Source organism: Labrus bergylta, chromosome 14 (genome assembly GCF_963930695.1).
Source record: "Labrus bergylta chromosome 14, fLabBer1.1, whole genome shotgun sequence".
NCBI classification, from domain to species: Eukaryota; Metazoa; Chordata; class Actinopteri; order Labriformes; family Labridae; genus Labrus; species Labrus bergylta.
In genome coordinates this window covers 13,174,991-13,188,620 of record NC_089208.1, presented here as the reverse complement: position 1 = coordinate 13,188,620, position 13,630 = coordinate 13,174,991, and the positions used below count along the sequence as shown (strand labels likewise).

At 38.7% G+C, this 13,630-nt stretch overlaps 1 protein-coding gene and 2 long non-coding RNA genes across 3 annotated transcripts; 2 read left to right on the top strand and 1 right to left on the bottom strand.

Annotated features, from left to right (window-relative positions):
• Positions 1-3,454: 3,454 nt before the first annotated feature.
• Positions 3,455-5,441, top strand: LOC136182407 (uncharacterized). Its single transcript, XR_010668673.1, has 2 exons — positions 3,455-3,749; positions 4,775-5,441. It is a non-coding gene; the product is annotated as an uncharacterized lncRNA (long non-coding RNA).
• On the bottom strand, positions 5,368-6,598 carry LOC136182406 (uncharacterized). The gene is made up of 2 exons (XR_010668672.1): positions 6,437-6,598; positions 5,368-5,833 (listed from the first exon to the last, which is right to left on the bottom strand). It is a non-coding gene; the product is annotated as an uncharacterized lncRNA (long non-coding RNA).
• Positions 6,599-6,663: 65 nt separating this feature from the next.
• Positions 6,664-13,208, top strand: asl (argininosuccinate lyase). Its single transcript, XM_020635587.3, has 16 exons — positions 6,664-6,804; positions 7,020-7,214; positions 7,764-7,847; positions 8,571-8,627; positions 8,763-8,860; positions 8,973-9,050; positions 9,175-9,252; positions 9,330-9,382; positions 9,546-9,608; positions 9,712-9,826; positions 10,422-10,506; positions 11,077-11,136; positions 11,243-11,326; positions 12,138-12,218; positions 12,566-12,672; positions 12,850-13,208. The coding sequence occupies exons 1-16, from the start codon at positions 6,790-6,792 to the stop codon at positions 12,992-12,994; spliced, it is 1,398 nt and encodes a 465-aa protein (XP_020491243.2). The 5' UTR covers positions 6,664-6,789; the 3' UTR covers positions 12,995-13,208.
• Positions 13,209-13,630: the final 422 nt, after the last annotated feature.

Here is a 13,630-nt window from a genome sequence, read left to right as displayed (position 1 = left end):
GTTCTGTAAGAGGTGCCCATTGTTAAGGGCAGATACACATGCCTCTGCAAGACACATGCCAACCTCCAGTTGATGGCTGACAAGCTGCTATATCACAAATTTATTAAGAGCAGCAAATTAAGAGTTGATTATCTTTCTGTGTTGTGAAAACTACAAAAAGTGTTTGTATAGTTTTGTGCAGTTAAATAGCTGGAAAACTCAACCCTGGGCATTATTTCAGTCTGCTCTATCAGCTCCTCTTTTCACCATTACACTTTAGCTATTTGGACTTATCTATCAAAAGGTCTTGTGTACTCCAATATTACATGTCAGATTTTGGTAAATGTGCGTTCTGCCATTTAGCCCTTGTGTCATTTTATTAATGTCATTACAAATGTATTTAAATCGTAAAATTGTGTAAACAGGCAAAACTAGTTGTGAAAAAGTAATATATTACATTCAGAATTCCTATCTGGAAAAAATGTGGAGTCTGTCTCAAAGGCCCCTCTCCCCCCTTCTGAATGCATAGAATGGTTTAGTCCGCCCCGCACCTCTCGACTGGATTGATCTGACGGTGGTCAGTCGAGTCAAGAGTGAGAGATGTGGCAATTCTACAATTCTACAATTCTACAATTCACTTAGCAGACACTTTTATCCAAGCGAGGCTGCAGATCAAACCAGTTGTTAGAGGAATTCAGCCAAGAACATCGTTTGAATCATATTTGTGTTTTATGCATAAATTCATCATATGAATCCCCTTCATAGACACGATTTCATATGACCCTATTTTATAAGAAATATTACATATTACATAAAAAAAGAGTCCACTTTGGAGCGATATTTAGCGTCTTTCCCAGCGAGCTATAGAAACATATTTGATATTTGATCAAAACTGAGTCCGCTACTTCTGCCCAAAAAAAAATACTTTTAATGTAAGGTGAGACAAATGGTAATGCAGTTTAAGAAGAATTAAAGTGAAGTCAGAACTGAGAAGAACTATTACAGCCTAATTTTAAAGTCATGCTGACAAGTGTGGTAGAATCTAATTCTGATTTATATTATGTTTACAGTTTATCATTAATGCAAGTAGAATTTTTAATTCAATAAGATCACAAAGCCTTTAGAACATTAACTATAGCAAGTTATTAAGTAAAATAATGCTGCTGGAAATGCTTCAAATGTCTGAAAGGTGCATTATGTTACAAAGTTTAAATTATTTTTAAACAATGAGGAAATATTACAGTGATTATTTATCTCCCATTTTCAGAGTGTAAAACAAAGCATAGTTCAATGTTTGTATGGGTCATTTGTGTGACGGGGGTGCGGTTATAGAAATTTTCCCGGGTTAGTTTGGAAAAGATATCACATTGGGCCCCTATCACGGCCCAATGTGATATCTTTACATGGGGCCCGGAGTTCCTGGCGCTGGCTGTGGTTAAAATAACATTTGTTCATAAAGGGTCAGAATATACTGTATGTCCAAAGTGGCCAAATTTTATTGTGATGGAGGTTCATCCTCTCCTGTACCTTATAACTAGGCAAGGTTCATAGGGCTAAAAGTGCCCCTAGTTGAAGAACCCCCCACATCCGTGTCATCACAGGGGCTCTCTTAATACAGTTGTGACTCAGAGAAATAGTCTATTATGTTTGTATGATTTTAGTTTCCTTACGGTTCGGATTAAATGTTACAACGGCTTGCCATACACTTTCGCTCCCCGTTTACGCTTCACGTAACATATGCGTAAATGCGTATAACGTGTTGATGTAACGTATTTTAAAGGGATATACACAGCTCTGTACCAAGGGGCAACCTCCGGTCTCGAAAAATGAAGCCTATGCGGAAGTACAAAAAACTGCAGTTCCTCGAGGTTCCGCTTGAGGCTGGCTGCAGAAGCGCCGGAAGTGCCATAAGCCCACAGCCAAAAAAGCCCGTTTTTACCACAGGAATCAACATGTTTACAGCCTGGTTCAAAAAACGAGATATATCTGATAAGTTGACGGCCCCTTCTCCTCACACTGTGGGGGGGGGGGGGGGGGGGGGGGGGGGTGAATTTTTTTTATAACTCATCGGATTTTATTCTTTTAAGGAAAACGCCCATATTTGGTTGTGTCAGATTTGATTGACAGCTCTGCGCGCTGCATCTGTCTGTCAGGTCAGCAGGTCAGGAGGCTAACAGCTTGATCCTCTGATTTCTCCTCTTTTTTACTTCGTTTGGAGCAGGGGTGCCCAACCTTTTTTGAACAAAGATCTACTTTTAAAGTTGCCAGTCTGCAGAGATCTACCAGTCCACATAGTGAGCCTTAGCCTTTACCGACAGCCTCCAAATGCATTTAATACTCACACAACAAACAGAAAATCATTTCAGATATAATAAATGAGAGTTCTGTAAAAAATAATGCAAATTTTTTAAACTCTTATTTTAGGGTAGGCTACATTTTTATATTACGTTTGTATTTATATCACATATGTTTTTCCCTTAATTTAGTTTACAACAAACAACTTTAATCTGTGTGGAGATGTTCACAGACTACAGCAGGCTGCTGTGAGATGATGTTGCTTTTGTTAAATTAGCTGCAGACACGGTGAGAGTGAACGGAGTAAAGTCCAACCGACTGTTTGACCGGATCACGTGTGTTCACGCCTCGGTCCGTAAAGATCACGGATCAACTGTGTGCTGTAGCACTAAAAGTAAAAAGTAAAAAAGTTCGCGTGGTGGCTGGCGCTCCAGTGCAAGTGTGTGTGTATGTGTGTGTGTGTGTGTGCGTTTGCGCTGTATGTTGGTGTGTCTCGTGCCCCGCGATGCTCACAGTCATGACAGCAGAGAGGAGCAGAGAAAAGTAGTTGCAGCTTCATCAAATGCGCTTAATACTCGTAGCATAGTTTCTATATATGACTTTTTGGTAAAACATTTAGCCCCCCGGTTTTACCTGCACGTCCTTGCGCATGCCTGCACTCTCTCTCTTGCGCGCGCTCTCTCTCTCTCTCGCTTAGTGATGTGAAAAGCAGTTCTTTTCAGTGTACTGAATCAGTAGAATCAGTTCAGTAAAGTGATTCGTTCAAATGATTCGTTCACCGAATCGTTCAGTACTTCTCTGCAGCTCTGTCTGTGAATCAGAATTTAATAAACTGAAACACGGCCGAACGTTTAGTTCTGCTCGCGATCGTACTGAGAACAGCCGGTGGTGAATAATAAACCAATGAGCTGAGAATTTAGTTGGATAAAGCCACAGTTTGCAAACTGAAAGCTGCTAAAACAATCACATTTATTTTCCCCGACCGTTCTGTTCAGTACGTTCAGTACACAAATCACTCACTGACTGTCTGACTGAGAGGAAGAGAGAGGAGGCGCAGCTCTCGTTCAGTTCGTTCACTGAACTACTGAGAGGGAGAGAGAGACTCAGAGCTCCCGTTCAGAATCAGTACACTCAGTTCGTTCACCCAGATGATTCGTTCGTTTTGAACGAATCGTTCATGACCAAACACATCACTACTTCTCGCTCCCCCGCTCGCTCTCTCGCTCGCTCTCTCATGCACGCAGCAATTTCATGAATAAATGAAAAATTAAATACGAACAGGTCGGAAGTATACTTGGGCTCCCCACACAGGTATCGTGTGTGGGAAACACTGCAATGAGATGAAATTGAAATCACTTTTCTTTTGTTTGGGCACCCCTGGTTTGGAGAGTTTGTTTAACACATATCTGACAACATACATGGCTTGCTGTGCGGTTAACAGACCATCCAAGAAGTTGATGCTTCAGTTTTCTTCGGTAAGTGATATAGTAGTGTTATATTTACTGTATACTTGTGTGTCGGTATTTATATTTACAGACCTAGCTTGTTTAGCGTTAGCTTGTAAACCAGTCGGCTAACTGTGTAGCTCATTATTTACATTATTTACTGTCAATGGTTTAGAAATGTTTGTTGTTAAGATGTTGAAAATGAGTTTGTGTGATGTTAGAAGCTAAAGGTTCACCTCTGTGGTTAACCACAGAGTGTAAATATGGTTATCTGACGTTATGAGGAATGTTATACTCCACGTAAATGTGGACATTAAAAAAACAAACTTTGTGTAGTAATTATCTGTCAATAACATAAACTGAACTGAACCTAATGTGCTGTGTAGGTTATAGAGGATGACATTAAAGTTACATGGTTGATGTAGTGTCTTAAGATTTGAGCAAACTGTTAACAAATTTAAAAGAAAATGCACTTTGTAAGAGCATCTGTAACCATTAAGAACTATATTAATAACCAGATTAATTTTCACTGAACTCATACACAGAATATAGCAGTAGAAATATAAATAACATATGGAATGAAAATAAGATTTAAAGCACATAGATATAAAGTTTAAGAAATAGTTTGAAGAATACAGCCATGTACTGAGCTCATGTTAATAATAAATGAGTTACTGTATGTTCTGTACTAAAGCACAGAGAGTTGGGATCTGTTAATGATTTAAATAATTCAGGTTATATTTGTTTCATGTAAAGATGAAGTACTATCCACAATAAATTGCTTAATTTTTCCTCACAAAATCTGAGACAATTTGATGTGGAATATCATTGTGTGAGTGAGAGAGCTGAAAACAGCATGATTACAATAATGTTTATCTTCTTCACTTTGAATAGATGTTGATTACCTGAATACTGTACCTTTGTTGTCTGGGTAGTACACTGTTGAATTTATAAATGTGCTCTTACACACAGATGAATACAGAAAAATAGATGAGAACAAACAAAATGATTTAATGAATAACTGATATTTTCTCTCTTTCTTTTCCATCCTGAAGACCTCTCACTAAAAGTTCATGTTCTCCTGGATCCATGTCACATGCTCAAGCTTCTTCTGAATGACATTTCAACAGTCAAAGTTTTGCTGAGAGAAGATGGCCAGCAGATAAGACAGCAGTACATGAAGGAGCTCCACAAGCTTCAGAAGAAGGAGGAGGGTTTGCACCTTGGAAGACTGTATTCATGCTTCAGCTGTTCAAATAAAAATACATCTCCTCCAAACAACTTGCAATCAAACTATTTTCTTCCCATTTTAAAACCCTTTGTCCAGTTTAGATGGGAGAAGTTGATATTATGTGATATTGATCAGGGAAGACTACATTTCTAAATCATTTTTAACTGTGTTTTTATTCACAAGTTATTGATCTTATTTACTCTCCATGTATCTTGATTTAAGAATGGGGCTGTGTTTAAGGGCATATTTTTGCAATGACTCTGTTCCATCCCATTTTCAGAAATGAACTGCATTAGTATTTATCAAAACAATAAAAAGTAGACTTCCTTCCCTTAGCTATTGAGTTGAGCATTAATGCACATTTTAGTCTTGTCATTTCAAATCTGAAATGTATACTCATAAGTAGACATAAAGGAGTGCATTTATATAGAAATATTTATTTAATCTGAAAAACAACATTAAAAAAAGTCTGTTTTTACAGCAGAGATGAACATGTTTACAGCTTGGTACAAAACAAACAAATAGGTGTGATTAGCTCATGTCTCCATGGACACACACTGTACGGGGGCGGTGAATGTTTTGATGACTCATCAGTTTTGATTTGATGAAGGATAAGAGTTATTCACAATAAGGCGTGTAGCTTCAGCTTGACAGTTGGGTGCGGTGTAACGGTTTGTCAAGAGGCTTAAAACCTGTCTCAGCTCTCAGCTTGTAGGTGACATCACTCAGACCTCCCTCACAGCGAGCTGTTGAAGAGAAGCAACTGAAGTCCACCCCAGAAGAACCAACAAATGCAGATGTTGTTGAGGCTCAGGTTTCTTCCTCTGTCTCTGCAGCTCTCTGGGCACCTCGACGGACCAGTCCCCAATAATCCACACTGTGTCTATAGGAGAAATACAAAGGTGTTCAATTAATGCCTCAGACAACACAAAATGTACAGTTAACTACATGTGACAGCTCAGGGTGTTTTTTTGTTATTAGCCACATATGCAGGAATAATATTGAACAAGGTAGCTGCAGCTCATAATAATAGATGCCAGTCTTAAACACTATTTTTTCGAATACTTAGTTTTTGGTGTGAAGCTGACACTGTCCACAGACTCCATGACTTCACGGGGTTCAATAGAAAACAAATGTCTTATAATAAATACTAAATAATTATTTTTCAATTGTCATGTTCACCTCATCGCTGTTGACATCAGTAAATATAAGACACAGACATTCCTCTTTTTGTCAGAACAGTAACATGAACTGTATGCTTTGTAATATTGATTTCTTCTGGATGTCTCATTTATTTACAGTTTATGGATAAAACTTTGTTAATGTATTTCTCTGCTGACACTGACAAAGTCTAACTGCTCTGACAAATAACTAATAACCATGATTGTATATTTAAAAAAGTGTAGTTTTAAGACTTTAATTAAATATTTTGGGTTGAATATAATTAGTTTTAACTGTGTTGTAGAAAAGTTAAATGTTAACTTACTATTTGTAGAGTTTTCTCAGGACGAGCAGGAATAGTTGATGATAGCAGCCTAGCTGTTAGCTATGCTGTCAAGTGGACTGCTAACGTGGAACTGAATGGGCGGAGCTAAGTCCCGCCGGTCCCGCCTTACTGCTGTCGTTAGGTTGATCCAAAGTTAGGTTGAAACTGCAAATCCAATACGGATGCGGCCGTCGATTGGACTCATTTTCTGCCTATGTCACAGACAAAGCGCTTCGTCACGTTCTCAAATCGTGAGGGTTGGAATTGAGTTCTGACAATTTTGCATTCAACGTCCCATCAGACAAAAGATTTAATCAGAAATAACCCGCTGCGGAACCCGGTTGTCGACTACCATGGCCAGCACAGAGGTACGGTTCACTTGTAGGTTAAGGGTCTCTGATCCGGCCTCCACGTGTTGTTGTTTTAGCACTCGGCTATCGTTCAAGTAAGCTGTCAAACCAGGACCATTCCCTCCGGCAATCAAAAAACTGCGTGATTTCTGACAACCAAATGTGGTTTCCACATACGACAATAGGACAGTAATGGCTCACATAATTGTAACTCTGTCTCCTCTGCTCCTCAGGGAAATAAACTTTGGGGAGGGCGTTTCGTGGGAAACACGGATCCTATCATGGAGAAGTTTAATGCATCCATCGCATATGACCAGAGGATGTGGGATGCTGACATCAGGGGGAGCAAGGCTTATGTGAAAGCTCTGGAAAAGGCGAAGCTGGTCACCACGGAAGAGATGAACCAGATTGTACAAGGGCTGAATCAGGTGAATTCACAGACACACCCAGCTTTGCACTCATTAAGGGAAATACGTTCAAAGTTCACTGCCACGTAAACCGTTATAAATACGAATTACAATTCTGCTGTATTGTGCGGATGTGCGTCACTGTCTTTATGACAGCCGACAACCTGTCACAGTGCAGCTGTCCTCTGTAATCCACTGATTTTACAACGATCAGTTTTGTTGTCATGTAACAGTTGACAGCTGCTAAACATTGCAATTCTTTCACCAACACAGATGTATCAGTTTTTAAGAATGCCCATTCAAACCAGATAGTTTGTTTTTTTGTAACCTTTGACAACACATTCAATAGAGAAGCACAAACATATTTCTAATTTGATAAATGTTATAGAAGCTTTAGTGTCCAGTGCCACCTCAACCCAAAGGAGAGGTCAGTGTTTGTCTATATAAATAATATTTATAACTATTTAACCACATCACTGAATGATTATTTCAAACACAGATAAAAACAAACAATTGCACCCTCTATATTTCTCCACTAAATAAAGTCTTTTTTTTTTTTTTTACCTCTAGATTTCTGAAGAATGGAGCCAAGGTGTTTTTGTAATCAAACCTGGAGATGAAGACATCCATACTGCCAACGAGCGCAGGCTTACGGTGAGAGAGATTTTTTTTGCTCTTCAGAACTCTGCTATAGTGAAGAAAACTTGTGTTTCACATATAAAAGTTCAAGGTTCATTCAACAGGTCGTGTTTTGTCACAAGAGGCATTTCTAGGCACGAGTCCTCGACTCAATATTCAATATATTATTTTGGGTCAGATAATTGAAGTATATTTGTGCTTTGTTTGTTGTTGTTGTTGTTCGTTTTTTGTATATTTTATTGTTTTTGGTATGTTTGCATTTTTTTGGGATTCGGCTATTTTGGGGAATGTTACAGTAATAGTAACATTGTAACGCTATTACACTAAGTTGTGAGAAAATCAAAATGGCTTGTGTGTTATTGCTTGTCCTGCCTTGTGAAACATTGAGTTCATGTGTCTCCCAGATTTGAGCTATAAGCTATGGAGATATATAAAGGATGTTATATATGTGGCCTAGTGGTTAGATCACACTCCCAATGTACAGAAGTTTGATCGAATCTGCATCTCCTTTACTGCATGTCATTCCCCACTGCCTCTCTCCTTGATTTCTGACTCTATCCACTGTCCTGTGGATAGAGACATAAAAAGCTCAAAAAGCACATTTAAAAAAACTAAACAATATATTTTCATACAAACCCAATATTCCTGAGTGTCATAGACAATGTTCAGAGAGTTTTAAAGTCTTAAAGTCTGACTCATACTTTGTTGTTTTTCCTCTTTCCTGGCATTTCTTTTCAGGAGCTGATCGGTGCACCTGCAGGGAAGCTGCACACGGGCAGGAGCAGAAACGACCAGGTTTGTCTTCCTAAAATCTAAAATATGACGACTTAATTACTAGTTACAGTAGCAGATGATGTGTTTCATCATTATAAAGTGTGTGTGTGTGTGTGTGTGTGTGTGTGTGTGTGTGTGTGTGTGTGTGATTACCAGGTTGTGACCGACATGAGGCTGTGGCTGCGTGATTCCATCTCGACCCTGACAGACAACGCTCTGCAGCTCATACGTTCCATGGTGGAGCGGGCAGCAGCGTAAGCCACTCACACGCCTGTACACATAAACACACATGGCTGTTGGTTTCTGGGCTTTAAAAAAAAAAAAAAAAAATGTGGTGCCTTTTTTTCGTCTCTCTCCCAACGACAGAGAAATCGACGTACTGTTTCCAGGTTACACCCACATGCAGAGAGCTCAGCCAATCAGATGGAGCCACTGGATCCTCAGGTGAATTTATTACAAAAGGAAAATTCACTGCACTTGTACTTTTTTTCCCGTATTAGATTATGAATTGTTCACATCAGTCTTGGGTTCTTATTTTTTTCCCCATCGCTGGTTGAAACACTTCTAGTCACGCTGTCGCTCTGAGCCGAGATGTTGACCGGCTAAAGGAGATCAAGAAAAGAGCTAATCTTTTACCTCTTGGCAGGTAGGTTGTGACCACACTGACAATGATTTTCACCCACAGACAGAACTGTTAATAGGAATAACACTGCTTGTTTTTAGTGGTGCCATCGCTGGGACACCGTTTGACATCGACAGAGAACTGCTGAGGAAAGGTCGGGCTACTGCACAACAGAATTTATTATTGTCCTATTTAAAGTATTTAATAACACTTTTGTTTCATATGTCATTTATATACCATTAACATGTGTTTTGTCTGTACACAAAGTCTGCAATTTATAACTGAACCATTCAATGTCTCTTCATCTGGATCTGTAGAATTGGGCTTTGATGGTATCAGTCTGAACAGTATGGATGCCACAGGCCAGAGGGACTTTGTTGGTATGTAAACACGTCAGTCTTAAGTGGAAACAATACTGAACATCTGTTTAAGTTTTCTTGTCTCATGGTTAATATGTTTACATATATGTTTGTGTTTCTTTAGTGGAATTCTTGTTCTGGGCTTCGTTGTGTTTGACTCATCTCAGTAAGATGGCGGAGGACTTGATGCTGTACAGCACGAAGGAGTTCTCCTTCATCACCCTCTCCGATGCCTATAGGTCAGTTTGTATTTTAGTATGTGGTTATAAATTACGGTATCCTGCACATGTTCTCAAGACGGACAAACTTTTGACTGAGTCACTGTTTTGTGGCTCTGTACAAAGCTTCCTGTGTGAATGACAACAAGTCATTAAAGTATAGTAAATATTTATTTTTAAAGAATGCTGAGGTAGGGGCGCTGATGGCCTATCTGTTGGGTCGTGGGCAAATGTACAGAGGCTGTAGTCCTTCAAGTGGATGACATGGGTCAGAGTCCATACAGCAATGTAATTTGATAACATTTGATCAGAGCAGCTGATTAAATATGCTGATGTAAGTGTTTCACAGATGTATCATTTGACATTTTTTTCACTACTCTATTTTTAAATAAAACATGTAATGCAGAAAACAACGAAAGGGGATATTCAGCAATGGTGTCTTGACGTCATTTATCCAGCAGAGTGCGCTCTAACTCCATATATACAAAACATGTAGCAGAACATGGGAGTGAGGCCGACTTTTTTTTGCAGTAGAGTTCATTAACAATGAAGTAATAAAAAAACAGCATTGTGTGTGTGTGTGTGTGTGTGTGTGTGTGTGTGTTTGTGTTTGTAGCACAGGCAGCAGTCTGATGCCTCAGAAGAAGAACGCTGACAGTCTGGAGCTGATCAGGAGTAAAGCAGGTCGTGTCTTTGGCAGCGTAAGAAGTCTCCATAAAGAGTCACTTTTCTTTTTTTCTTTTTTAAATGAACTGATGATCTGTTGATTAAAAGGCAGATTTTCCAGATAATGTTTCACCTCAAACCTTTCATTTGGTCAGATAATGAAAGAAAATGCACACATCAAACTAACAGTTATCCTGAAATGGCTTTTATTTAGACTTTAAAAAAATGCAGATTCTGATATAATTGCAGCAAACTTATCATAACAAAGATCACATTCCCTATAAACTGTTCCTGTTCATGAAAAATGTCCGTAAGAAGTTTCAGTCCTTCTATGATCTGATAAAGCTTGTTTTTAGGATTATCAGCGCCCTCATATGCATAAACAGAGCACCTGCTTATCACAGATTCCAACCTGGCAACACACAGTTACAAAGAGCTTTACCCATGTACCTTTCTGTACATGAGTTATGTATGTACATCACAAGTGTTCTTTCTGTGCTTTGACATACTGTACTGTGTTTTTTTTGTCTGTAGTATGTCTGTCTTTTTGCAGTTTCTTGTCAAACTGAAGTTGTTGAGTTATTATATATTTTTTCATATTTCAGTGTGCAGGGTTCATGATGACACTGAAGGGTCTGCCCAGCACCTACAACAAAGACCTTCAGGTTATAAATTGTCTCTTTGCTTTCACCTGATAAGGAACATTTATTTGATTTGTGGATATTCATTTCCAACTTTTGTTCAACACTGTTTTCTGGCGTCCTTCCTCAGGAGGATAAGGAGGCCATGTTTGACTGCTATGACACTGTTCATGCTGTGCTGCAGGTCACAACTGGGGTCATGTCAACTCTAAAGGTCAGAGATTAAATGAACTATTTATACTTAAAAAATAAAACAGCACCTGGTCTATAATGTGAAAATATGACTTTGAAAAGGTTCTGATTGGTTGCCTTTATTTTATACAAAAATCCTGAACTGTTAATGTCTTGTGTTTGTGTTTCAAAACAAATGGTGCCATTGTCTTTTTTACGGATACATGAAGGAATTTCACATCAAGATTGCACACAATATTCTAACCTGTCGATGCTTGAAGGTTTGGTTCCATTGGATGAAAACGAGTGAATTTCTTATTCTTACTTTGGTTTGAGTGTCAGTCTAAACTAAAAGACTGAAAGTAGAAGTTGTTCAGGAGGAAGATGTTTTACTGAAATAGAGGTAAAGACTTATTTTTATTTCTGAGACTTTTATAGGACTTACACTGATGTGTTAATACTGAGGTGGATCGATTTGTGATCAGTGGTTCAAAACACGTGTTTCCACCCTTTACTACGTGTGTAAAAATGTTAAAAGAACTGAAGTGCTTTTACGTTACCTGTCACATTCACACATACAAACCACAGTCATACACTGATGACAGAGGATGCTTTGTAGAGCGCCCTTCATTACAATCACATTCACACACATTCACATGCCTCTGGATGTTCCATTGGCAACACTTTGGGGTTCAGTGTCTTAACCAAGGACCATGCAACGTTCGGACTGCAGGAGTTGGGTTTGCACTACCAGAATTATGTCTGAAGGAAAACCAACTCTACCACTGTCCCACAATATGACCTTGTACCAAACTCAAAAAACCAAATGGCTAAGATCTCGTTCGTTGTTTCAGATCAACCAGAGCGTGATGGAGGCAGCCCTCAGTCCTGACATGTTGGCGACTGACCTTGCCTACTACCTTGTGAGGAAGGGGGTGAGTCATGTTTCAAAGTTTCTGAAAATAGTAACTTAAAAAAAATAGACCCTATATAGGACTTTGATTTAAAATACAATAGAAGTCAGTGCAGTTTAAATCAGCAGAATACAGTAAATCAAGAGTGGCAGTTATGTTTTCGTACATAACGATTGACCATTAATAAATGATTAACAATTACATTAAATTTAGCATTTATTAACCTCTGCAAAATATTTGAGCAGAAGTGCAAAAACAGATGGATTGAAGAAAGTCCTTCTTATGTCATGTCATACAAGAACACTGAAAATGTACTTTTTTCATTTATTTGTGTCACAACTTTAACCTGTGTTATTTCTATGTTGCAGATGCCCTTCAGAGACGCTCATGGTGTCTCTGGTAAAGCTGTGTTTGCAGCTGAATCCAAAAATATCGCCCTCAATCAACTCACTGTGGAAGACCTGCGTGCTCTATGGTGACTTTCTTCTGTCTCTTCTCATAGACACGCACACATGAAACCTAAAAGCCTAAACCTCATATTATTACCTTGTTTTCCATGCAGGTTCAGTAGAACTGTAGTTTCTTTAAGGAGGAATGCTGACTCATACTTTCCTCTCACTTTCTCTCCTTTGTGTCTCTTCTGTCATTTCAGCCCTCTGTTTGGGAGTGACGTCTCCTCAGTGTGGGACTACAGGAGCAGTGTGGAGCAGTACAGCGCCCCCGGAGGCACAGCCAAGATTAGTGTTGCTGCTCAGGTTGAACACCTGAGGAACTGGATGAAGGAACAGACCCAGTGACACCTCACATTTCAGAATCAAGTTTACTCCTGAAATTACGACAAATCTTAAATTTGAGCTTAGTTTGAAAACCTTGTTGCCTTTGGAAAAACTCTCTGATTCTTGTGCACATCTCTGTATTTAGCAAAGGGATGTTTGGATTGTTAATTCATCCGTCATGTCACAAACTTCTTGGCTAATGCAAAGAAAATAAATGTTATTCAAAGAGTTGTTACATCCTGATTCATTAGGTCTGACTTATTTACATCACAAACATTCATACAGTGTTGGAGGTCTTCTAGCTTAAAGACAAACACACTGAAGTTAGTGGGCTGCAGAGTTCAGGGAAGAGAAACCCCGTAAAATGTACAGTTAATTTAATCTCAATCCAACGATGAGCTGAACACAATGTTATCCAAAAAAGTCAAGTTAAAGAACATTTATTTTTTCAAAAGTCAAAGTTTTAAAATATACACAGAAAATCAGTATCAGGTTTTATAGAAGTTAAAATCAACAAGTATAATTCATAAAAGAAGACTACTGTTGCATCCCATATATAATATCATAAGTTATTCTACATTCATGTGATTTTATGTGTTTGTTGCATATCTGGCAGTATATATCACCATAGTTTTAATTTGTTAATGTTGGTTGTAT